This window comes from Alosa pseudoharengus, unplaced genomic scaffold, assembly GCF_046254945.1.
Source record: "Alosa pseudoharengus isolate Yale_2024_CS ecotype anadromous, Long Island Sound unplaced genomic scaffold, YU_APseudo_1.1 YU_APseudo_1.1_scf_13, whole genome shotgun sequence".
In the NCBI taxonomy this organism is placed as follows: domain Eukaryota; kingdom Metazoa; phylum Chordata; class Actinopteri; order Clupeiformes; family Clupeidae; genus Alosa; species Alosa pseudoharengus.
The window spans coordinates 3,067,473-3,091,155 of record NW_027468598.1 but is presented as its reverse complement, the minus strand read 5'-3'; the positions used below and the strand labels follow the sequence as shown (position 1 = coordinate 3,091,155).

At 38.6% G+C, this 23,683-nt stretch overlaps 2 protein-coding genes across 4 annotated transcripts in view; both read right to left on the bottom strand.

Moving 5' to 3' along the window:
- The window catches only part of pds5b (PDS5 cohesin associated factor B), a 49,018-nt gene extending 44,709 nt beyond the window's left edge, over nucleotides 1-4,309 (bottom strand). The window contains exons 1-5 of one of the 3 annotated variants that reach the window (XM_076281831.1): nucleotides 4,192-4,309; nucleotides 2,396-2,522; nucleotides 971-1,174; nucleotides 778-864; nucleotides 604-701 (exon numbers count right to left, since the gene is read on the bottom strand). In XM_076281831.1, the coding sequence (XP_076137946.1) occupies nucleotides 604-701; nucleotides 778-864; nucleotides 971-1,174; nucleotides 2,396-2,503 (497 nt within the window). In that variant the 5' untranslated portion in view covers nucleotides 2,504-2,522; nucleotides 4,192-4,309. Of the gene's footprint in view, nucleotides 1-603; nucleotides 702-777; nucleotides 865-970; nucleotides 1,175-2,395; nucleotides 2,523-3,216; nucleotides 3,385-4,191 lie in introns of those variants that run through there. The other 2 variants (XM_076281832.1, XM_076281833.1) reach the window with 2 other exon arrangements.
- Nucleotides 4,310-4,422: 113 nt separating this feature from the next.
- n4bp2l2 (NEDD4 binding protein 2-like 2) lies at nucleotides 4,423-21,889 on the bottom strand. The gene is made up of 5 exons (XM_076281834.1): nucleotides 20,504-21,889; nucleotides 5,491-5,615; nucleotides 5,261-5,349; nucleotides 4,970-5,046; nucleotides 4,423-4,765 (listed from the first exon to the last, which is right to left on the bottom strand). The coding sequence occupies exons 1-5, from the start codon at nucleotides 21,628-21,630 to the stop codon at nucleotides 4,597-4,599; spliced, it is 1,587 nt and encodes a 528-aa protein (XP_076137949.1). The 5' UTR covers nucleotides 21,631-21,889; the 3' UTR covers nucleotides 4,423-4,596.
- Nucleotides 21,890-23,683: the final 1,794 nt, after the last annotated feature.

Genomic DNA, 23,683 nt, shown 5'->3' with positions numbered 1-23,683 from the left:
CATACTACAATTATAGCCTTATGATATATTACAAAAAAAACTAGAGTCCTCGACGAGTCATCGCGAGTGCACGAGTCCGAGTCCAAGTTCGAGTCATCAGCGCTCAAGTCCAAGTCAAGTCACGAGTCTCTAAATTTAGCTAATGACTCGGACTCGAGTTCGAGTCTCGGACTCGAGTACTACAACACTGATAACAATACAACTTGTTGATCTTTATAGACAGAAACGCACATATGTGTTATTAGGTTACTTTACTTTTTCTCAGATTAAGCTATGTGATGCACAGAAATGTTTTCATTTGAGGTTATTTGGAATACAATTCTCCCTTTGCCTGCATGTTCAAAATAAAACTTTTTTTGCTTACCATGAATTTTAATGACACTCTCAAGGTTACAGCACGAGTCTACGTTCAAGCCTTTCCCAATTGCTAAACAATGTTCTCAATGTGACTCAGTTTACCCCTATGGCCTAAGACGCCATATGCATAACTGAAATGTGTAAAATGGGACTTTGGAGAATACCCGTACAGCCCTTGAATTGAATGTTTATGTTTATGTCATAACATGTGGAATGCCAACACTATAAATAATTGAATCCACTCACTTGATGACTTGAAAGAGTGTCCTGTAAAGCTGTGTGAAGATTTCATTACTGTCCTCCAATTCAAAGCAGATGTTGTAAGATTTCACCCAAGCAATATTCTGCAGAGAGGAATACAGGTAAATGCCCAGCACTACAAAAGCTGCACGTTCACAAAAAAAAAAAAAAAACACCAACCTCAAGAAGGTAAAAATATCGATTGAACTGGGCACTTTTGGTATCCTCCAGTCCTTTGAGTTGCCTTGTGATGAACATGAAAATATCCTGAAATGCACATAAAAAAAATGAATTTTTTGACGTTTTTATTAATTATAAGACAAAATAAAATACAGTTGTGGAAACTACAATTGCAACGGAAAATCCTTTAAACCTTTAGTTTATCAGGTGATGTGTATGGTGCCTCTGGAGCATAGATGCGAAAAATGTCCGCCAAACAACATGCTACAAGTAGCCGCACATCCTTGTCTGGATGTTTGAGAAAAAAGTCTGAGGCTAGGTGCAGGGCTAGATTGAGATACAGCTCCTTTTCTTCTTCTGAATCCTGATCCATGTCCATGAAGGTTTTTACCACCATCTACAAAACATTAGTGTCAATAAACATTCACAAACAAATACTTATCTTCACAACAGTGGCACGAGCCTGAATGAGAGACCAAGAGATCTGAAATAATATGGTTTAAAAGAAGCCCTAGGTCAAGTTAACCAACAATTGAGAAGGAGATATGGTGGCTATTTAAAATCATATAGTGATTAACGCGACGGCGATAGCAGAAAGACCATCTTAAAAATGCATAGTCATTATCAAAATCTGTGGTGCTAAAATCGGGTGTTTCCAACAGATTGATAGGAGATGGTGTAAATATGTGACTGAAAAACGTAATCACGGAATGCCCATCACTAGAGCCATCATAGAGCTGAATGCTTTGGAGATCGCTAAAGAAAACTTAAACACAATTCAAAACTAGACTTAATGATGCGGTGCAATGGACTGTCATTGCGTCAGCGCTTGCCCTCAAACTTCAAGGAGAAACTACTGTCTTTTCAGCAGTAAGTGAACAACTTAAGGAAAACTCACTCACACCCCCTGGATCAGATGGGAAATGCTGATCAAATGCCAGTGTTTTTTTTGACACGCCAACATCTATCAGTGTTAAAACTGCTTGTTTGAGTACAGTTAGACGTATAGCCTATTAGGGTTAATGCATGGTTAATGCAGTTATTGAGGATATGGTTCTTTTCTTTCATAATCGGTAGAACTACCACAGTCTATGTTTTGCACTTTTATGGCATTATAAAAATACCTAGTTATTCATTAACGTATTACAAGTTAAATTTGATAAATGCATTCGAAAGACATATCATAATTTCATTTAAATAATGTTAAATGGCCTATAAATTAATTCATCCAATGTGTCATCACCAGCAGAAAAAAAAAACTATATAAAAAATATATTTTACTTTATTTCAAAAATTAGTCCTGAAAACTCTTATATTCTGGCCAATACGGCAATATAGAAATTACATTTTTAACCAATGGAGTTACAAATAATCAGGTTAGTGTCTGCCTGCATAAAAACTGTTTATGTAATTCTCTGTGACTCAAACCTATGACATTCAGATTGACAGTATCTTGCATTACCATTTGAGGTACAGGTAAATTATTTTACTTTTACTGGTAAAATAAAATGAATTGCCTTTAGTTAGTGCCAACTGGACAGTTCCATGTAAGGCTCACTAGTGATAACAAAAGTGCCATTTGTTGTGTAAACTGACCAAATCTAGTACTTCCACCAACCTTAAGCCTCCGAACCATCTCCTCCTTTGAGATTTTATCCGAGATCTCCTTTACCCCTGGTGGGTAGGTGATCTTGCCATCTGTGGCTCGATTCTTGGAGTGAGCCATACTCTCCGTTCAGCGCTGACTGTAGAGTACATATCACAGTTAAAATATGTCAATTTGCTCTTGAAAAACACTTACACAGGAAAACAGTAGCACCACTTACAGATGAACTCATGTTTCTAAATAAAGGAGAACCGGACACAAATGGGAAAAGCATTCATTATTAGTTAGGCTATGTCTATCTAAAATGTCAAACACCGTTACAGTGTCACTCCCTTAGGGCATGTAGCATCAAACAAAGCATCACAGCAATTTTTCAATGTTAATATTAAACCTGGGAAACAAGCCTGTTCTGCCATTTGCTGGAGATTTCAGGTTCAACAAAAAGTGCAAGAGAGAAAGACAGCATAATTACGTTACCCTCTCCTTAAAGTTAAATGTTAGCTAACGTAACCAAAAGAATAGCTAAGTTATTTTATTTTTTTCTTGCATTGACCATAGCACGCAGCACAGTGTTGGATGACATGTTCAAGATTGTATTGATTATCACCTTCAATATGCAAAAGTAAATTATCAATGGTAACCACTTATTAACAAGTGATCACTTAAATTATGTACAAACATAAACGTTGCTGTTGCACAGCTTGCTGCACATAGCCCGTCGTAGATAACGTTAACGTTAGCTGTTGCTCTGCATTGACAGCAGTCTATGGATGACAAAGTTAACGTTAACTTACTTATATTAAACAGCGAAAAACTTTATCTTTAACACTAACATTAATTGTTGCCTTGATGCATGTTTTGGTAGCTGCAGATAGCTGGCTACGCCACAGCTTGCTAACGCAGTCTTCCAGCGAGCTTCTAACTAACGACATGTTGGTAACGATAACGTTAGGCGAGCTTACCGTGCACCCAACGTTTTCTAGCTTAATGAGCCCTTGCAAGCAGTAATGTAAGCGGGAAAGGTCAAATTTGACCCAACGTCAATGTAACGTTAACGAACAACAAACTATATGTAAAAGGACCAATGCTATTCACGATGCTCATACAACATACTGGAGCTATGGGCTAGTTCTAACGTTATTGTGAAACGAATGGCAGTAGAACTGTACCAGCATCAATAACGTTAGCAGTCTAGCTATGTCTTAGCGCTACCGAAATTGTGAAAACTGTCTTTGATGGACTGCATACTGTTATAGAAACAACATTTAACTGAATTAACTTGCATAGCTTGTCAAACATTATATACAACGTCAGTGTTACCTATGTCTTGGTAACACCACGCATTTGTTTTCTACCAAGCTGATGGGTTTCGGGGTAACACAACAGATTCCGCGGGGAAAGCAACAAACATTAGCAGCTAACTTCACGTACCCACATGCTAGGTAGCGATATAGTGAAGTGTAAGTTGGCGTTCCAAAATGCAAAAGGACGTGTACGGAGATCTAACAAAATAACACCAATATCGTCTTTCCGTTAGAAAACACCATATTTGATGGCCATAACACTGGCTTGCTAAAAGCCATTCTGGGAAAATAATAAACAGGGATAAATGACGCTAGCCAGCTAGGTAATGTTAACATATTATGCTAGCTCAATGTTGGCTAGCTAGAACGCAACGGCAAATTAACGTTACCCTCATCAAACAGCGACACATGGCCAAATTATCACGTATTATAACAAGCAAATATGATTAACATTGTGATACGATATTTAATAATCTCGACCATTTCATTCCAAATCTACGATACCTTACTTGATGAGATGTAACCAATATTCTGTTCTACCACATATGATCCTCCTTTCGGCTTCAAAATGGCGCCAATTTGGCCCTAGCAGCACCAGCAAGCAAAATTTGCTAAAATAATGAAAGTGGTACAATGGTGACTCCTGTAGGACAGGTTGTTCCCCGTTCGCCTTTACCGCACCGGTGCTAATGAGGGCACAGTAATGTCTGCATTCACACTCTGAACAAACAAAACTTGAAAATAAACTATTTATTCAATGTATTTCATTATGGTGGCAAAATCTTACAAATTACAAAGTAAAAAATAAAGATTCACTGAATGACGATCATTCCCTGAGTTGTAGCCAAATGTTCACAGCCAATTTGGCATCTAGAATTATTATTATTAGTGATAAACTCCAAAGTTCATCTACTGAAAACAGTCATACTGCCTCTTCCTTCTCTGTTGTTTAAAAGCATGTTCAGTGTACTGACGAAGAGGTTCCTGAGAGTTTAGCACAATATCCACAGTCATGGGCCGTTCAAATCGTTCCAGTATCTTTTCTATTTTATGTTTTGGGACACCATGCTTGTTCCTCCTAAAATAAATAACAAATATATACAGCATAAATTTCAATTGATCAGTTGTAAACATTGGGCCAGTTTCCTGTAACATGGATTAACTCTAGTCCTAAAAGCATTCAATGAAGATTCTCATAAAAAAAAAATAGTCTAGGACTAATTTCAATCCATGTCTGTGGAAACTGTTCCATTATGTTTAAGATAAGAAAGGTATAGCTTACCTCTCTAATTCAGACGGCTCATATTTCCAACTAGTGTTAGGCTCACAGAAACACACAATATATCCTCTCTCTACAGCCTGTATGAATGAAAGGGGGGAAAATATGTGCAAGATATTTAAAAGGTAATTTACATAGTGTATTAATGAACGAAAAACAGCTACTAGACCATTAACAAATTGATTTGCTTTTGCAATGAAGAAAACCATAACCTATCCTGCAAATGTACAGCTAGGAGAACAGCTCTAAGCGTACAGTAAGTTATTCATGAGCAGACTTCTAGATCATATTCACCATTTGCACGTATGGCTTCATTTCCCAGGCTTGCATGTTTGTATTATCAATAATAATTGGTGAGCAGTAATCACGTAATGCCTCTCGAGCTGAAGGATGAAGACAGGTGAGAAATGTGAAATATCTTGAAATTTTCACATTATAACAAAATACAGTATAACATACCCAAACATTTTTCTATAAAACAAAAAAAGTTCCATTTGAAACAGATAAATGACAGGAAGCAATACTTCGACTTTGGTTCCAATGATGTGCATCTCCCAGTAGGCGTGCGTCATAAACATAACGGTCTTCTTGAAGAAAGTAGTCATCAGTACTTAGGATCAGTCCGTTGGGACAAGACGACAATAGGTCCCTAGAGATATTCAGATGCACTTTTCAATTAGTCAATCTTTGACTTACTGTGTCATTCTTTACCATAAACTTTATTACAACAAATTATTTAATGTCAAATTCAAAATACATAAAGTGTAACATAATTCACTAGAAAGGTGCTCAGAGAGAGACCTCTTGATGGGGATCCGTGCCAAACTATCCATGGGCCATGCCCTACCCCCCTACATAACTGTTTGTGTAACCTGCCACATAAGACAAATCAAACTGAAAAAAATAACCTCTTTGATGAAGACAATAATAAGTGCCAGATCTGGATAACCAGTGCTCTAAATGGGATGCACCTGAGCCTGTTTCTCATCAGGAATTACTTGCTAATTTGATGTCATCAAACATAGCTTGGCAAAAAATTAGGTAGTACTAGTATGAGTGTTCATTCAGTTTGTGTGTGTGTGTGTGCATCTGCGCAAGAGAAACTGAGTCGCCTTATTATTATTCTTCCTATTTAATAAGCCTGATCTCTAAATCAGACGTATGCCTGTCTGCTCAGTTGTTTACCATACACAACAGCAGATGATGTGTTTTCTGACATTCAAATCCAATTTTATAAAACAACATGTAAGCTATATAATTTCTCCATTTGTCTACGAGTGTGATGCCTGCATGAGGTAAACTTCATGCTGAAGTCCATACCCATCTAATTGCTGCTGTTTTGTCTTTCTCATGCAAGCATAATGCAACCATGTGGGTAGGGCCTATGACATGAGCGGGCCTCAGGTCAAAGAACTTTGAGAAGTTTGGCTTTTATAGACAAACCACCTTCCAGCTTTCTCTGAGAATGAGGCACAGACTGGACATGAAATTCATCATTGTTCATCAGTGTTCACTGTTCATCTGAGAATTATGTCATCATACAGTGATAAATAATAGCTAAAATTAAATGTATGATATATGTTTGATATTAACAACTGTTTGTTTTATTTTTATTTTATGGGAACACAATTTGGTTAAACTTTACATTTATTCATTTGGCAGACGCGTTTATCCTAAACTACTTACAGCAATACAATAACATTTAAGCTACATAACTACAGCAATAGAATAACATTTCAACTGTTAACATTTAAGCTACAGAGCTACAGCTATACAATAACATTTAAGCTACAATGCAGAGGAGACTATAGCTAGGAACAGATCTGTAATCGTGATTTACTAAATATTTGTAAGTGAATATTTGATCTATTTCACAAAGACTACAAAACAAAGACTAGATCTATCTAGTGCAATTTCAGAATTTTTTTCTTTCTTCTGAAAGACCCATTTTCATGATTTGATCCAATCCCATATCTGAAATCTGAACTGGGCCCTGCAGGTCAAAGACGGAATTTCAGTTGTTAGGCGGGTCAATATATGAAAAAAAAAAACACCTAACCTCAAAAAAATTGATACAAAAGGTTTTCAACTGATTATGATACCTTTATATGTACTTAATAACATATTAAAAATCTAGTAAAATCTGACCCCAGTAAAGGGGTCATTTTCAAGATGGCGTCCAAGATGGCCACCAGAAGCTGATTTGAGATATCTGAAGCATTAATTAGCCTAGGAAAGTGTTTTTCGTGTTTAATCAGATTTAGAGGTCACTGATTCATATACGTCAGACTAAAGTATCAGTTCATCATTTTCAAAGACTTGTCATTTTCAAGATGGCATCCAAGATGGCCACCAGAAGCTAATTTTGGCTATAAGCATTATTCAGCCTAGGAAAGTGTTTGTCGTGTTTAATCAGATTTAGCGGTCACTGAATCATATATGTCACACTAAAGTATCAGATCATCATTTTCAAAGACTTAGAAATTTCAAGATGGATTCCAAGATGGCCACCAGAGGCTAATTTTGGCTATATCTGAAGCATTATTCAGCCTAGGAAAGTGTTTTTCATGTTTTATCAGATTAAGAGGTCACTGATGACTCTTAATCTCCACATTTTTTTGTGTTCTTATAGTAGGACCTGAGGATGCATGATGTTTTCTCTCTGTGTCACCATGCCTTCAAAACATTTCCCTTCTGTGAAACACATGTCATTCCCGTACCACTCCCTCAGTTTAGCTTTCAGGTACTGATTACCGAATGGAATGGAATCAACCTCAATCAAATACTCTTTCATGTTAGATCCAAGTACAGAGACAGTCAACTGTTCTTAATTGTGTTAATTTCTGCAAGACACTCCGCTGTTCGTGTAGAAGATATGAGTTACCTTGCACTGCTGCCTGTGGAACGTGTCAAAATGAACAATGTGACAATCCACACAAGTTCCTTTCAGAGGAGTCAGAGGATGATAAATAATGACATAATAATTATTTCTGATCTACTTATGCATATAGTTTAAGATTCAGTTTAATTAGCTCCCCCCTAATGATGGATGCCAACAATTATTGATCTACACAAATATACAATGCATGCCTATACAGTACATGGGTCATGGTTTATTAAAGTCATAAAACAGCCACTTACTCGCAAACATTAATCAACAAAATAACATTTCCATCTTCCTCCACACCAAGCATAATACATACTCTATTCTGTATAGGCAAATATAGTGTAAAGCCGATACATTTTGGCATATACAGTCCAGGGAAAACCAATGAAACACCCTAAAATATATATTTTCTGAAAGCATATAATCTAGATAAGATATAGCACCATTTAAAACATGTCCCATCTTCCTCCATGCCATGAACAATGCATTGCCCTCTATTCTGTATAGGTGAATCTAGTGTAAAGGGGATACATTTTAGCCTATATTGTCCTGGCAAAACAGATTAAACACCCAAAACCATATATTTTCTAAAAGCATATAACCTCTAGATGAGATATAACACCAGTTAAGACATGTCTTATCTTCCTCCATGCCATGGAGATGGTTAATAATCCTGTATTGCATTTGCTCTGTATTAAAACGCATTGATTTTAATTTATGGCTGAAAAAGGTAGAGCATTGAAACATTTTAAATTTTAACATTTAAAATCCTATTCTTGTTTAATTTGACCATCATTTGATATCAATTTCACCCCTGTAGGCTGAATAGTAATTGAGATATAGCCATTCTAACCTGTTGACAGCCATTTTGGCGGCCATTTTGAAAATGACCCCTTTCCCAAGGTCAGATTTTACTAGATTTTTAGTATGTTATTTAGCATGTCCAACAGTACCAGTATCCATAAAAAAGCCTTTTGTATCAATTTTTTTGACGTTGAACCCTATATTGACCCGCCTATGTACACATGAAAATAAGTTAAATATCTTGTTCTAATGGTTGGGGATTTCCCACCGTGGTCAATCAACAACCTGCCATCCAGCTGCAACACGCTCCACAGGCTGTTCTCAGAATTTGTAAAGGCAATACTTCGCAATGCACATTTTTGATTAATGGTAGAACAGTAGAAATAAAACCTAATAGAGTTATGTGGGCAGAGTTTGGTAGAGTTCACACACCATATGGTCAGGAGTACAGATTAATTTAAAGTCTTCTGAGACCAGTTGTTCAAAAAACTTCTGAATGATCCAGATTTGGAAATTCCATGTTTTGTTATCCAGGATCATGTAATCAAAACTATTACTTACAGTTAAGAACAAAATTATTCATATCCTGACAAATATTGATTTAATGTTGATTTTCTCTTGACAAATATGTTTGTTCTGACTGAAAATGACACTGACACTGTCTTTTTTAAACATTGTTATGAAAAATGGCGTGTCCAAAATTATTCATAACCTTTTTAAACAATCACTGGAAACATCTTTATTTGCCATCACAGCTCTCAAAATGGTTCATATAATACCTACCAAGCCTCTTCATGTTTCCACAATGATTCTAGACTGCACCTTTTTAGCAACAATCTGGGTTTTTTAGGCAGAAATAATTATTTGCCATCACTTTGGCCTTGTGCTCACTGTTTTGATGGATTGAGGTCTAAAACGTTGATATTGTTCTGGCAGTATGTTTTGGATCATTGTTTAATGGTCAAATGCTGCCTATTGGGGCAGTTCTCCCTGCACACTTCCTGATCTGTTCCTCCAGAATCTTAACGTAGCCTCTTGTTTTAGTGTTACTGTTTACTTAAAGAAATCATCACTACAACTCGATTTACACAGAGGTTTGACTTGAAAGCTGTGATATTTGGCCAGAAAGGAGTCATACTCCATGAAAGTTGAAAGAGATAAAAAAATATGTTCTAGTAAATGCGCATTGGTGAAATCATATATTGCGCAGTGTAATCACAGTAATTACAGTTAGAAAATTGCATTGGATCATTTTGCAATATTATCACAAATGCAATTTATCATTCAGCCCTAGCACCTATAGGTTAACTCTGTAGTTTAAAAGCTTCAATGTTAAAACACTTCAATGTTAATAGCTTAAATGTTATTGCAGTAGTCATAGCTCTGTAACTAAAATGTTAAAATATTAAAGTATGACAGCTTGGATGGGAAACACATACCTTTGCGATACAACATAGTTATTACAACTACAAACTAGGCTACCTGTACTGTAGTTACTAACCCTAACTCTAAAGAAGTGAGACAGCAGTTGAATTTGGGTGGAATTTATAACTACAGAGATATGTCAATTAAATATAATTTGTTTTACAGTCTGGTAAAGTAAAATAACACTAATAGGACAGTATATAGAATTTTAGGTTTCTGTCTGGACATTAAAGTACTAGGCCTATAACTTGTGCAGCATTGCACTGTCTCACACTACAAGCTAAGATAGGGATACTGATTGATAGAGGTTTTGGGCTACTATGTTATGTTTCCAAGCTGATATATTAACATTAAAACCTGTTTTTCTTTATTTTCTTTTACACTGAACAATTAACAGCGGGTTAACATCTAGGGGTGCACTGATCCTATATTCGCATACCAATTACCACCATTCAAACTCTGTGTGAACTGTGTGAAGTTTATCGCGGGGTAAACGAGGGACCGCAGCATTATGGTTAAATAGTTTGGCAGGGGTGTTTTAATGTATATCACTAATATGGGATTTTTATCTGCACAAAACTGGTTGTGGTGGCATGATGGTGTTTTAAGCCCCCAACGTCGTCTTCCAGGCAGCGCTGCATGGAAGGCACTAGGGTTAGGGTAGGTTAGGTGCCTTGAAGTCGATGGTCACAGCGCTGCCTTGAAGTCGACGGTGGGGGCTTAAAACACCATTGATCGTTTTGGTGGGAGAAAGTTGTATTTTGTGTGTTTTATGTTTGCTTGTTACATTTATTATTTAGTAACAACTGTGAACTTCAGTTTCAATGATGTTCCAAGTTGCTGCTGGTGCACAATTGTTTATTTTTGAATACTAATAGTAATAATAATAATAATAATAATAGTAATAATACATTACATTTACAGCGGGGAAAATAAGTATTGAACACGTCAACATTTTTTTCAGTAAGTATACTTCCGGTGAGGCTATTTGCATGAAATTTTCACCAGACATTAGTATTAACTTAGGTAATCCACACATATTAAAAAATCCAAACATTAATGTCCATAAGTAGAGTTATGAGTAAAAAAGTGGAATGACAGGAAAAAAGTATTGAACACGCCTACTGAAATTTCTTAAATGCTGTGTGGAAAACCCTTTATTTGTAATAAGAGCTTCAAGGCATTTCCTCTATGACAAAACTACAGTAATCAGTTGAAGTATTCAGGTGTGATTTTGGCCCATTCTTTTAAACAGATAGTCTTTTAATATTGAAGATTCCAGGGGTCCCTCTTGTAAATCCTGATTTTTAGTTAACTTCCAAAACTGTTCAATTGGATTTAAGTCAGGGCCTTGATTTTCTTTCTCTGAAACCAATTGAGAGTTTCCTTTGCTGAATGTGTTGGATCACTGTCCTGCTGGAGGGTCTAGCCATGTCTCATCCTCATTGTCCTGGTGGATGGCAAGATTCTCCCTGAACAAAATGACTCCATTCATCATTCCTTCAACTGTATGAAATCTGCCAGTACCATGAGATGAAAAACAGCCCCGCACCGTGATGCCTCCACCTCCAAACTTCACTGTTGGTATGGTATTTTTACGGTGATGCACAGTGCCATTTCTCCTCCAAATATGGTGTGTAGTATGACATTCAAAGAGTTAAATTTTGCTCTCACCTGACCAGAATACATTTTCTCAGTATTTCATAGGCTTGTCCAAATGTTGTGTAGCAAACTTTCAATGAGCTTCGACATGTTTTTCTTCGGTAATAGAGTCAAGCGGGGTGAGCGTGTATAGAGGCCATGGCGGTGGAGTGCATTACCTATGATTTTCTCTGTAACAATTGAACCTGCTGCCTCCAAGTCTTTCTGGAGCTTTCTCCGAGTGGTCCTTGGCTCTTAGGCTACACTTCTGACTATCCTTCTGACTTCCTGGTCAGAAATCTTGTGAGCAGATCCTGTGCATGGCCGATTAATGATGCAGTGATGTTCCTTCCACTTGCAGATAATGGCTCCAATACTGCTTACTGGATGATTCTGAAGTTTTGAAATGCATCTGTAACCAGTTCCATTGATATGTTTTGCAACAATAATGTTGCAAAGGTCTTGGAAGAGCTCTTTGCTTTTACCCATCATGAAATGTTTCTTGTGTGACAACTTGGTAACGAAAAACCTTTTTATAGCTCATCAATATGTACTAACCCAGCTTATATTCATTTGCACAGATAGGAGGGATAATTACTCTATAACTACGTATAGATTCCAGCTCGTTCCTTGCCATTCCTTGCCTTTGTGTACTGCTTTTTCTTAGCGTGTTAAATACTTTTTCCCTGTGCCATTCCACTTTTCTACTCATAACTCTACTTAGGGACATTAATGTTTGGATTTTTTAATATGTGTGGATTACCTTAGTTAATACTAATGTCTGTAGAAAATTTCATGCGAATAGCCTCACTGGAAGTATACTTACTGAAAAAAATGTTGATGTGTTCAATACTTATTTTCCCCGCTGTATATCTAAGTGTTATTTTGTTAGTCCAGGTTCAAGAATGAGAATAAATTCTCTGACTAAGGCACTCAAACTTAAAATGTCTTTATTAATTTGACAAGTCCTACATGGACATATTAAAAACAAGGCCCACACGTAGCGGCATGAGTGCCTTCTTCAGGGCAGTAACACAAAAGAACAGAGTAGTGTATTTGTTAAGGATGTGGGTAAGGACAGGTGCAGACAACTAGACAATTAGTGCTGAGCTTCTCCCCACTGCTGAGCCCGCCTCTCACACAGCTCTCAGCAGTAGAGAGCTGTCAATCAAAATAGCAAAACAAACTTTGTGCCGCCTCTCACACGGGTCCCTGCATAAGATGGTAAACATTCACAAAATCAAGAAAACATACATATTTTACTTGTTGTGAGACTACACAATCTACATACATACATAGAGTAGCCTATAAATAGATCCTATATTTTCTTACAAGACCATGAAAAGCTAAAAACAGTTACAAAAACGGTGCATAATCTATTACGGTGCATAACGGTGCATAATCTATTTCCTCATTCAAGCCTGGAAATTCCATTGCTTTTAGTTTCTATTTATAGGCTACTCTATGTATGTATCAGATAATTTATTCTCATTCTTGAACCTGGATGTACAATACCTTGGACTAAAGAGCACCCAAACCCAAGAAACCAACAAACTATCTGTTATTTTGTTAGATTTTGTTCTAGGAAAGTAATGTTTAGTTAGGGAAAGTCTTTTAGTCTTTTCCACATGACGGTTTATTAATTTAACTATCGGATCGGTATCGGGTATCCACCGATACACAAAGCCCAGGCCTCGATATCGAGACTGAAAAAGTCGGATCAGTGCATCCCTAGTAACATGTGCCCTTTTTGGTTGACTGAAGACAAGACGGGCTGCAGTATTCTGGATGGTAATTACATAGCCAAGTGTAAGTACAGTTGGATTCTTCTAACAACACAGTTGTCTTTTCCTAAGTCCATGGAGAAAGTGGTCTTCAAGCAAGTATGTGACTGTGACTGAAGCATTGAGAGTAGCTAAGTCCTCTGCTCAGTCATCAGTATTAATTCTACTAGATTTATCTGCAGCCTTTGACTGTTAACCATGACATTCTCCTTTCTATACTATCTGAACTGGGAATTTCTGGAAAAGCTCTTGACTGGTTTGAATCTTACCTTAAAGGGCGTTCTTTCAACTTGTCTTGGCAAGGCAGGTATCTAAGTCTCATGACCTCACCACAGGTGTGCCTCAGGGATCTGTATTAGGACCCTTGCTTTTCTCCATTTACACCACTTCCTTAGGTGAGACCATTCGCTCCCATGGATTTGACTATCACTGTTATGCAGACGACACTCAGCTGTACCTGTCTTTCCCACCTGATGACTCTAGCGTTTCCCATCGGATTTCTGCATGCCTTAAGGATATTTCAGCCTGGATGAAAGATCGGCACCTTCAGCTTAATCTCTCAAAAACTGAGTTTTTGGTGTTTCCAGCTAAAACAGCTATTCCCCAACAGATTAACATCCAGCTTGACTCAAATTCACTGACCCCAACTAGATCGGCACGTAACTTGGGCATTGTAATTGATGACCAACTGATGACCAGCTTCTATTGCAAAATCATGTCGGTTTATGCTTTACAACAGGGATTCCCAAACTGTGGTACGCGTACCCCCAGTGGTACGCGAGCTGCCACTAGGGGGTACGCGAGATGAAAAGGGCAATGGCAGAAAGGAGTTAAAAATGATTAATTAATTAATACTATAATTAATTCATAAATAATACATAATTTCGAATCAGGTTATAATGATATGGAAACGTGAAATTAAAGGAAATAATTTGTAAACTCTATAATAGGGTATGTTTTCATTAAAAAATAAGCTACACACAATAGGCTACACGTGATTTCCTGCGGGCAGCCAGAATATCTGGCGCGTTAGTTTCGTTGAAGTATAGGCTAGGTAGAAGGCTGTGTAAACATGGAAAACTGGCTAAAAACAGGGACACTGTCCAAAAGGCCTAATTAAAGTGATCGAAGTGGAGAAGCGAGAGAAACAGAGCAGGACACAGGTAACGATGGAATGGGATGGGGGGCAGACTAATGAAGGTGGAGATGGAGCGCAGGGGGATAAAAGAAAGAACGAGACAGAAAAGACTGCGCGAAGAAAACGAAAGTATGATGAGGCATATAGCCCTAGGCTTCACGTGGATTGGGAGACAGACTGCCCAAAGCCACAGTGCGTGGTCTGCAGTGAGATGCTACCTAACCATTCTAATGTGGTTCTCCACACTGTTTTTTTTAACGTGAGAGCTCATAGACCAGTTGCACATTTTGATTATGTTATCATGTAGGGCGGCTAATTAAACAACAATGCCTGGAATGCGTCAATAGAATGAGTTACTTTTTTATGTGTTGGATGGTGGGGGTACGCGAGCCGAGTCAGGATGTAGAAGGTGGTCCGCGGGGAAAAAAGTTTGGGAATCGCTGCTTTACAACATTAGGAAGATCAGACCTTATCTGACACAAGATTCCACACAACTTCTTGTTCAAACCATGGTCATCTCCAAGCTGGACTATTGTAATTCACTATTAGCTGGCTTACCCGCTTGTGTAATAAGATCATTACAGCTGATTCAGAATGCTGGAGCATGTGTAATGTGCATGTAAATCTCTCACTTTGGCCTATAGGACACTGACTGGATCTGCTCCTAGTTATTTTAATTCAATAATCAAGGCGTACATCCCCAACCGCCCACTGCGGTCTTCTGATGAGCGTCTGTTATGTCGACCAGTCATAAACACTAGGTCTAATTCAAGACTCTTTTCCTCAGTGGTTCCATGTTGGTGGAATGAGTTGCCCAGTGCTCTCCGTTCCTGTGGTAGTTTTGGGTAATTTAAGAGGGGTCTAAAGACATTCCTGTTCAACATGCACTTAGTTCTTTAAGCGCTTCTTATGCGTTATGGTTTGTATAATGTTTTTTATTTCCATTAGGCTGTTGATTAATTTGGCATTATTGTTCATTATTGATATTCTCCTTAATATAGTCTTACCATGTCATTGTTTTTTTTATTATTGATTGAATGGACATTATTGTTTATTATTGCTTTTTCCCTCATTTTCATTGCTTATTTTATAAGGCTATTGATTGAATTGATATTGTTGTTTATTATTGCTACTCTCCTTATTATAGTTTGACCAACATTCTAATCTGTTCCCTGTTAAATTTTAAATATTATGTTGTTTTTGTATTTGTGTGTCGCTTTGGACAAAGGCGTCTGCAAAATCCCATAACCATAACCATATAAATTCATCTTCATATATTTCCTTGACCTCATGTGATCAAGGTCAAGTAGATAGAAAAGGACGATAGGACAAATAATCCAAATGCAACCAGATTCTCATTCTTGGTGAACTTTGCAATTGACACGCCTAATGGAAAATCTAATCTTTATAATTATTTGCGGTGAATACCATTGACACCCAATTTCCTTTTCATTAAAATAATGACTGACAAAATATATTAGAGTCAACATTGCAGCAAATAAAGTCAGAGCGGAAGGTTTCCTGCACATTTGTGTCATCATCCATCTAGCATAAAATAATTTGCTGCAGATGTCACATATCAGAACCAGGTATTCCTTACATATAACATAACACATTCTAGCTTAAGGGTACACATTTTGTGTACGCATTTTTTCGTCATGGGAGATTCCATCCAATGAGTTTGATGCTTTTGTCACTCGGTGAGTTGCAGTTTTGAAAAATAACTTTAAGGGTTGTTTTAAGGACATGTTTGTGCATGCCTGTAGCCAGCCACTCTGAAGCAGTCAAAGGCGATTCTAAACGAGTCAAAAAGTCGAGACAGGACCCATCGTCAACATTTCTGTGTCCACCACTCTAGTTCATCCAAAACAAACCAGAAAAGGGACTCAAAGTACTAACATGATTTTGGTTTGATATTGACAGTTCAGTGGGAGATCATTAGGCCTGTAAATAAAATATTTAAATATACCATAATATACATTTATGATATTTTGTCCACCTGAATCTACCATTCTGCAGGGATCAGTATAATCCTGCTTTTTTGGATTAAATGTATCCCAATCCTACAAAAATGTTTTGTAACAAATCCACAAACTGAAGATTTGTCACTTTTAAAATGAACTAGAAGCTGAAACCATGAGCAATGAATTGTTATTGACTTTGCTTTCAATGTTGCTTTGTATTTAAATATGTTATGCTGCCCCTTTATGAAACACACAAGTTGTAGGCTGGGAGGGGGGTTGGTCTGATAGACGGACCAATGAAGAGAGACTGACAAGATTTTGAATGAAAGAGCGCCGCAGGTAGAAAAGACAGGTGGGAGTAAATGGGGACAGGTTACCTGGGAAGAAGCTGTTACTTTTTTCCAATCATATTTTTTGGGATTACTATTTTTTGGTGGACAACGTGGACTGTTTTTGGAGCGCAATCAAAACCGCAATCGTCTTTTTCACTTTATGGATTAAACGCGTCGGACTGGGCATTTTCCTGAATATCGTAAACTTCTCAAACAAGGCTGCGGTGAGGCAAAGACTTTCTTTTTTCTTTATTTCTGAAGCAGGCGGAAGCCGCACATGGACTGAGATTGTAAGAGACTGATTATTTGTCCTCGTTGAACTGGGGCCTATTGCACAAAACTAGGATAAGGGATTAAGCCGGGATATCTTGGTTATCCTGGCTCAATTTATCCGTGATCCAGTTGCACAAAAGCGGGATAGGGGGCAGCAGGATATGTTATGGTATAAGTTACCATGGCGATTTATTCTTTGGAGCTAGCCTGCTCCAGACCAGGCTAAGTTCCAGGATCTATTTAATCTCATCCCTTATCTCAGTCAGCAGTCACCACAAACGGAAACCAATAATTATTCCACTGCCCACTACACATTGTTATCACATATACCTAGACCCATTGTCATTATTTAAACGTTTGTGATCATTAATTAACTTTTACATACTCGCCGCGGAACTAGTTGCAATATTCTCCTAAACAGAGGTGTTGCTGTTTGTTGCTGTTGTGAAAAGGCTATCGCTACCTACTTCACACCGTAGAAGAAGCAATGAAGCCGCTAGTTGCCATGGTGAATCAGTGAATCTGTGATCGGTGGCGGGGTCTATTTGAGGGAGCCGTGAGCGCGCACTATCCAGGATAGGTTTCACCTGGCTTGATGAATCCGTGTCTGCTCATCCTGGCTTGGTCTTTGTGCAACCAATTAAGCCTGGGGGATATTCCATCAACCTCGCTAATAAAGGCGGCGCTTAACAGAAATAGCCTTGCTTGAACTAGCGTAGACTTCCACTTGGGGCTGAAGCCGTTCCATTAACTCAAGTTAGCGGCATCTTGGTCTCGTTTATTCAAGCGAGGTTAAAGTCAGCTTCATCTCTGCTCGTGCACGAGGTAGAACAGTAGACCAAAACAGTAGATTGACGAAAAGAGGATATATGTCGTAAAATGAAGACAATACTAGACGATTTCTGTTCGATTTGGCAAGCGCCATCTACAGGATTTTCATCGAAAGTCATCAAATTTAACATCGAGAGAAAAAAATAGATTGCCTACAGAAATGGGAGAATAATGAAAGCATACATTTAAAACAACAATGCTAATGGTTTTGAAATCAATTGCAAGTTTGATTGGCTTCACTCTTGAACACATGGGTCTACAGTCTATGCTTGAACAAAACGAGTGCATGAATAAATAGTATAAACTCAAAAACAACTTATGGATATGCATATAGATATTCAAAACTATCTATAACCTAGCTTACGTTCTTAGATTAAAAGAGTTCATTCACTCCAAATTATTGTCTAGGTATAGGTGGTCATAAAATAAATTAGTATCAACATAATAGGCTATTGTCTCCCATAAGTCCCAAAGTGTTTTGAAATAAAATTATCTGAAATGCAATGGCTTTCAATTTAAATGCCTAATATTTAATCTGTGTAGCACACAGTTGATTTGACATTCATGAACAATCGTAGACACATGAAGCAGTTTTAATTATTAGCTGCCTAGGCTACAGAATAATTATCCTTTGGCTTGCATCAGATATAATAGGCTATAGCCCACTGGCAAAGCTGTCACTGAATAGCCTACCAAATGTTCATGACCCTTTATCAGCAGTAGACATATGTTTTTCATCAAAGATTATAACTAAAAATGCCATTATCAAGGTGATAAACAATGTAGCCTTAATACTTCGTATGGGAAGCGAACCTGCGAACACGCAAGAATGTAAATCCTATCCTATGCCGTCTCGCTGCACGTTACACCACCACCGAAAGTAAATGACGCAGAGTAGCACGATTCCTAGAACCACACGCATGTGAAGTTAAAACATTTTTAATCATATAATCTTCATACATTCTTTGGAGCTAGTGAATGTGTAAATCCATGCTTGGTGCACTGTCGGAAAAAAACATTTCTATAGGCCTACTTCTATTTTTGAAGTAGTATGCTACAGGTGACGAGAGCACAGGTTGACGGAACCATCTTTTTGGACTAGTTTTCCGACTGATTGGTTTTTTTTGCAACACAGCTTAATTTAGCTTGAAAGTTAACCTGCTACGGAGCAGGTTAGTTCTGTGGCATAAATTCCCATGGTTACCAAGCTGGGATTCACGTTAACCTCATTAATGGAACGGAATTCTCACTAAAATTAGCGAGACTTATCGAAATAAGCCAGGTTTGGCCTTTAGCGAGGTTGATGGAATACCCCCCTGTACGCTCTTGTTTTGGATTCATTGAGCGCAGCTCAGTAACTTATCCCGGATGTCTTAATTCTGCTTTTGTGCAACGGACCCCTGTTGTGAAATTGTGTAAATTGTTTGTTGTGATTGTTTGTCGGGGTGCAGGGACCAAGCCGGCTGTGGGAGGGGAGGGTGGTTTAAAAGCTGTTTTTGACTGAAAGGGGGAGATTATTTGTTAAATGTTTATGGTGTTAATACACAGTGAACGAACATATTGAGTTTTTGTTTTTGTATTCATTCAATCATTGATCAAGAAGTGCTGGGTGTTTGTGCGCCGCCGTGCGCAACATATGTTGATAAAGGAACCACGAATCCGATTGAGCGTTATGTAATAAAACCTTATCATAAAGGACGAGGGGAACATTACAGTTTGACTACCACAGATCAGTCCAATCCTACATTAAGGATAAAACGGTATGAAATTTGAACCTCACGGTTATAGTGACCAAAATGATCACAAGATTCGGTATTATTGCAATATTTTTAAAAGTGTGTTCAATATGTTCAGAAAGCACTGATACGCATACACAAGCTGAATTTTCAAACTTTCAAAAAGTTTAACAGTGTTTACTATGTTACAAAAATATGGACAAAACCTTAGCAAAAGTTAACCGGGGATGCTGGAACTCATTTTCACCTGGGGGTGCTCATAGTGGTTACTGACTAGATGTGATCGCTTTATGGTGCATTTTAAGGTGGCCTATTGCTAACTACTGGAGAAGGACATATTTTCATTCACATTCAAAGGCCTACATCCTGACTGTCGAAACAAACTTTGTGGCTACATGATACAGGGCACGTTTTCCGCCTTTTAAAAGCAGGTGTAGCCTAATCTGAATCTCAGTTAAATCCATCAATTAGACATCAGAATCAATAGGGTACCAGTTTTGTTTCATTGTACCAGGCCTACTGTACCGTATGTCAAAAGCAGGCTCGGATGAAGGTGGGAAGGATTAAACACACAGTTTCCACACCGTGGTAATCAACCGTGATAATTATGATATTTGAAATGAAAACGGTAATTGTTATCGTTAACATTTTTATCGCGGTTTACCATTATACTGGTAATCGTTACATCCCTACATGTGATTAAAGCTTTTTCGAATACTCACCTGGCCAGTGTGGATTTCCCAGATCCTGGAGCTCCCCTCATCAATATTAACTTCAAAGAGCCTGGATCAATTGTTCGACCAGGATGGGTGTGAGCCTGTTGATAAAACTTAAATTCTTCTGAATTTGTCTGTAAAAAAGAGCTTGACTGTTTATAGGGTTGGGAGCAATCCGGTTTACTGCTGTGGGGTTCATTACAACCAAAGTCATTTGGAATGAACTTGTAATGGTCTTGATGATAAGCGGTGTGGTTGATACAGTCACCCTGATATGTATGACCTGATTTCAGTGGCATATTTCCCCACTGAAAAGTTTCTTGGTTTGAACCCCAGATGTTGTCCCTTGATCCATCTCCAAGAGGATATGGTGGTATTCTTGGTGGTGGTGGTGGTAAGAGTGGTGAGGGAAATTGATACAGGGGTCTCTGAGACCTTGTTTCTATTCCAAAACCGAGGAATGGGCTATTAGACCCTTGCAAGGCAGGTGGGTATGAAACATCCCAACACTGATAGTAAGGCGGCAAGTGTCTGAAGTTTTGTGTAAGATTTTGAGGCAACTGGCCTGAATGAGGTCCAAGGTGCCTCGGCTGGCTGGGGTCAGACTGGATTTCATGTTGTGGAACAGGGTATTGCTTTTTTTTTGCAAGGGTGCTTCTGTCTGCATTACAGTCATCAGGTTTGTCTACATCTTTTGGTTCAATCTGTTCAAGCTCTTTGTAGAAATGATCCAGTTCATCATCAATATTCGTTTTTGGTTTAATAATCCCTTGATGACAAAGAGGGCCAATGAAGGAGGTGCTGGTAAAGCCAACACCTTTAAGGAGTAGGCCTATCTCTTTGTTAGGGATGGGTTGTCCATTTCTATCGGTTGTGCCATCACTGGCAGCGCTGACAGGCAGTTGAGTCGGAATATCGGCCACCTCACTTTCAGATAGCCTAACTGGGGGAGTCTGGCTGTTCGGAAAACCACGCAACTCATCGATGTTTACATTAAAGATCCGCTCAGTCACATTTAAACAAGAGCTCAGGTTTCCAGCTACATCTAAAGACTTACGCTTTTTCGCGGACGTTTTATCTACATCGCCACCATAGGGCGGTTCAGTATACTGATTAATATTATCATTTGACATTTGAAGTGAAAGTGATACAAAACCATTAGTGGCAGCTCTGCGTTTTGTACGGCCGGTTGAGAACACGTTCAGCTTGCCAGTCCTGCCGCCAACGGTCTCAATTTTAAGTCAGAAATCATGTCGCACTCGTCTGATGAAGTTATTCTATGATATGTATTTCACTAACACAAACTATGCTAAAAACACACGGGTGACAAACAGTCTGCAACACTTGTGCGGCAAGGAAAATGTCTGGACAAGGATATGTCTGGCTTGCCAAGCGGAAGCGTAGCAATGTCCGTGTCCGGTTCATCCGAAATCTATCCATGATGTCGCCAAAATAAAAGTAGGCTACTAAAGGAAAGTGAAAACTTGCGCCTCTAGTGGTTTCGTTCTTATCAGAGAGTATGTAAAATCATAGGTAATGAAGCCATATCAGCAAGCAAAAATATGATATGGTTATGTAACTTAGCAGGCACTTTTGTCCAAAGCAACTAACAAAATAAAAAAAACACAAAAGTTAAAAATGAACAGTAACAGGAGAGGTGGGAGAAAGTCATTGTTTGGCAGGTCACAAGTAAGTCTCAAGTCTTAACGTTGAAGTCTGAATCAAGTCCAAAGTCAAGACAGATATGTCTCAAGCAAGTGCAAGTCTTACCAAGGCCAATTTGAGTCCAAGTGCTTATTTTTTTTCGAGCCCTAAACAAGTCACTGTAGTATTATTCAACCGCATAGGTCATCGATTTAGCTGGGAGGACCAGCAGTTAAGTTGAGAGGTTTAGCTCAAGGTGGTATGCCTTCATCCATGTAGATAATGTCTTAGAGGCAATCCGAGATCCGTGCAGAGACCAAGGAGTCATCAGGTGGAGATGACGGATAGAGTTAAGTGTTGTCTGCATAGCAGTGGTATGAGAAGCCGTGCGAACGGATAATCAGACCCAGAGAGGTGGTGTAGATAGTAAAGAGAAAGGGCCCCAGCACCACCGAGCCCTGGAGGAGCCCTGTGGTGAGATAGTGAGGTACAGACAACTCTGTCTAAACCATGATCTGTTCAACGAGCACTCTGTGAGTTAGGATTCAAACCAGAGCAGAGCCAATTGAAAAGAGAGCAGAGCCCATGTTTGAGAGTATAGATAAAAGGATGCAGTGGGATGTTTGAGGATGGCCCCTTCCTGTTCCCCCATACTGTGCACCAGTGCACAAAGCAAGATCCATAAAGACATGGATGGCAGAGTTTGGCGTGGTCACAATTTAAGGGCTTATAAATCAAAATATTCTTTCAAGAGGGCATGCCTGGACCCGCCTAGCATTTCTGGGGGCACAAAATTATTTTCTTTCATTCGGCCCAATATTTCTAGCGGTGCTCCTGCCCTGAACAAAGTCTTATTTTGTGAGAACAGCTGGGTTTATCGGTTAGACTACCACTGTGATTTAACATCGTTCCCAAATCCTAGTACAACACACATCCTCTACATCTACACATCCAATACACAGCACATTGTCTCATGAGGAAGCTTCTCCAACACACATATTGCACACTGCCCTCTCCCCACATACACAGCACACTATCCCATCCCCCCTGTCATCCCCCCAACACACACACCAAGACCCCTGGCAGTTTGGTTAGCCCCTTGAGCCGTGGATCTGCCCAAGGTTTCTTCCTTGGTAAGGGAGTTTTTCCTTGCCCCTGTTGCTCTTGGGTGCTCCTTGTTGGTGCCCCCCGCCCAATCCCAATCCTCCCCCACCTTTCTTATACAGGCCTTGCCACTTAATTTACTAAACCCCTTCTACTGCACTTTTTACCTCCCCCCCATAAATGCACAAATAGGCTGACACCAGACATAATTTCACTGCATTTCTTACTTCCAGTAACTATGCATGTGACAAACTTCCTTGTATCCTTGTAAATTATGACGATATATGCTAAAATATAAAATGAATCAAAGGATCTTTTTTGAGTGACAGTTCTACCCCATATAAGTAAATAATGACAATCATTTATGCCAGTGTTTCTCAAACTTTTTTTCTGGGGACCCACTTTTTAAAAATGATAGACTATCGCGACCCAACTCGT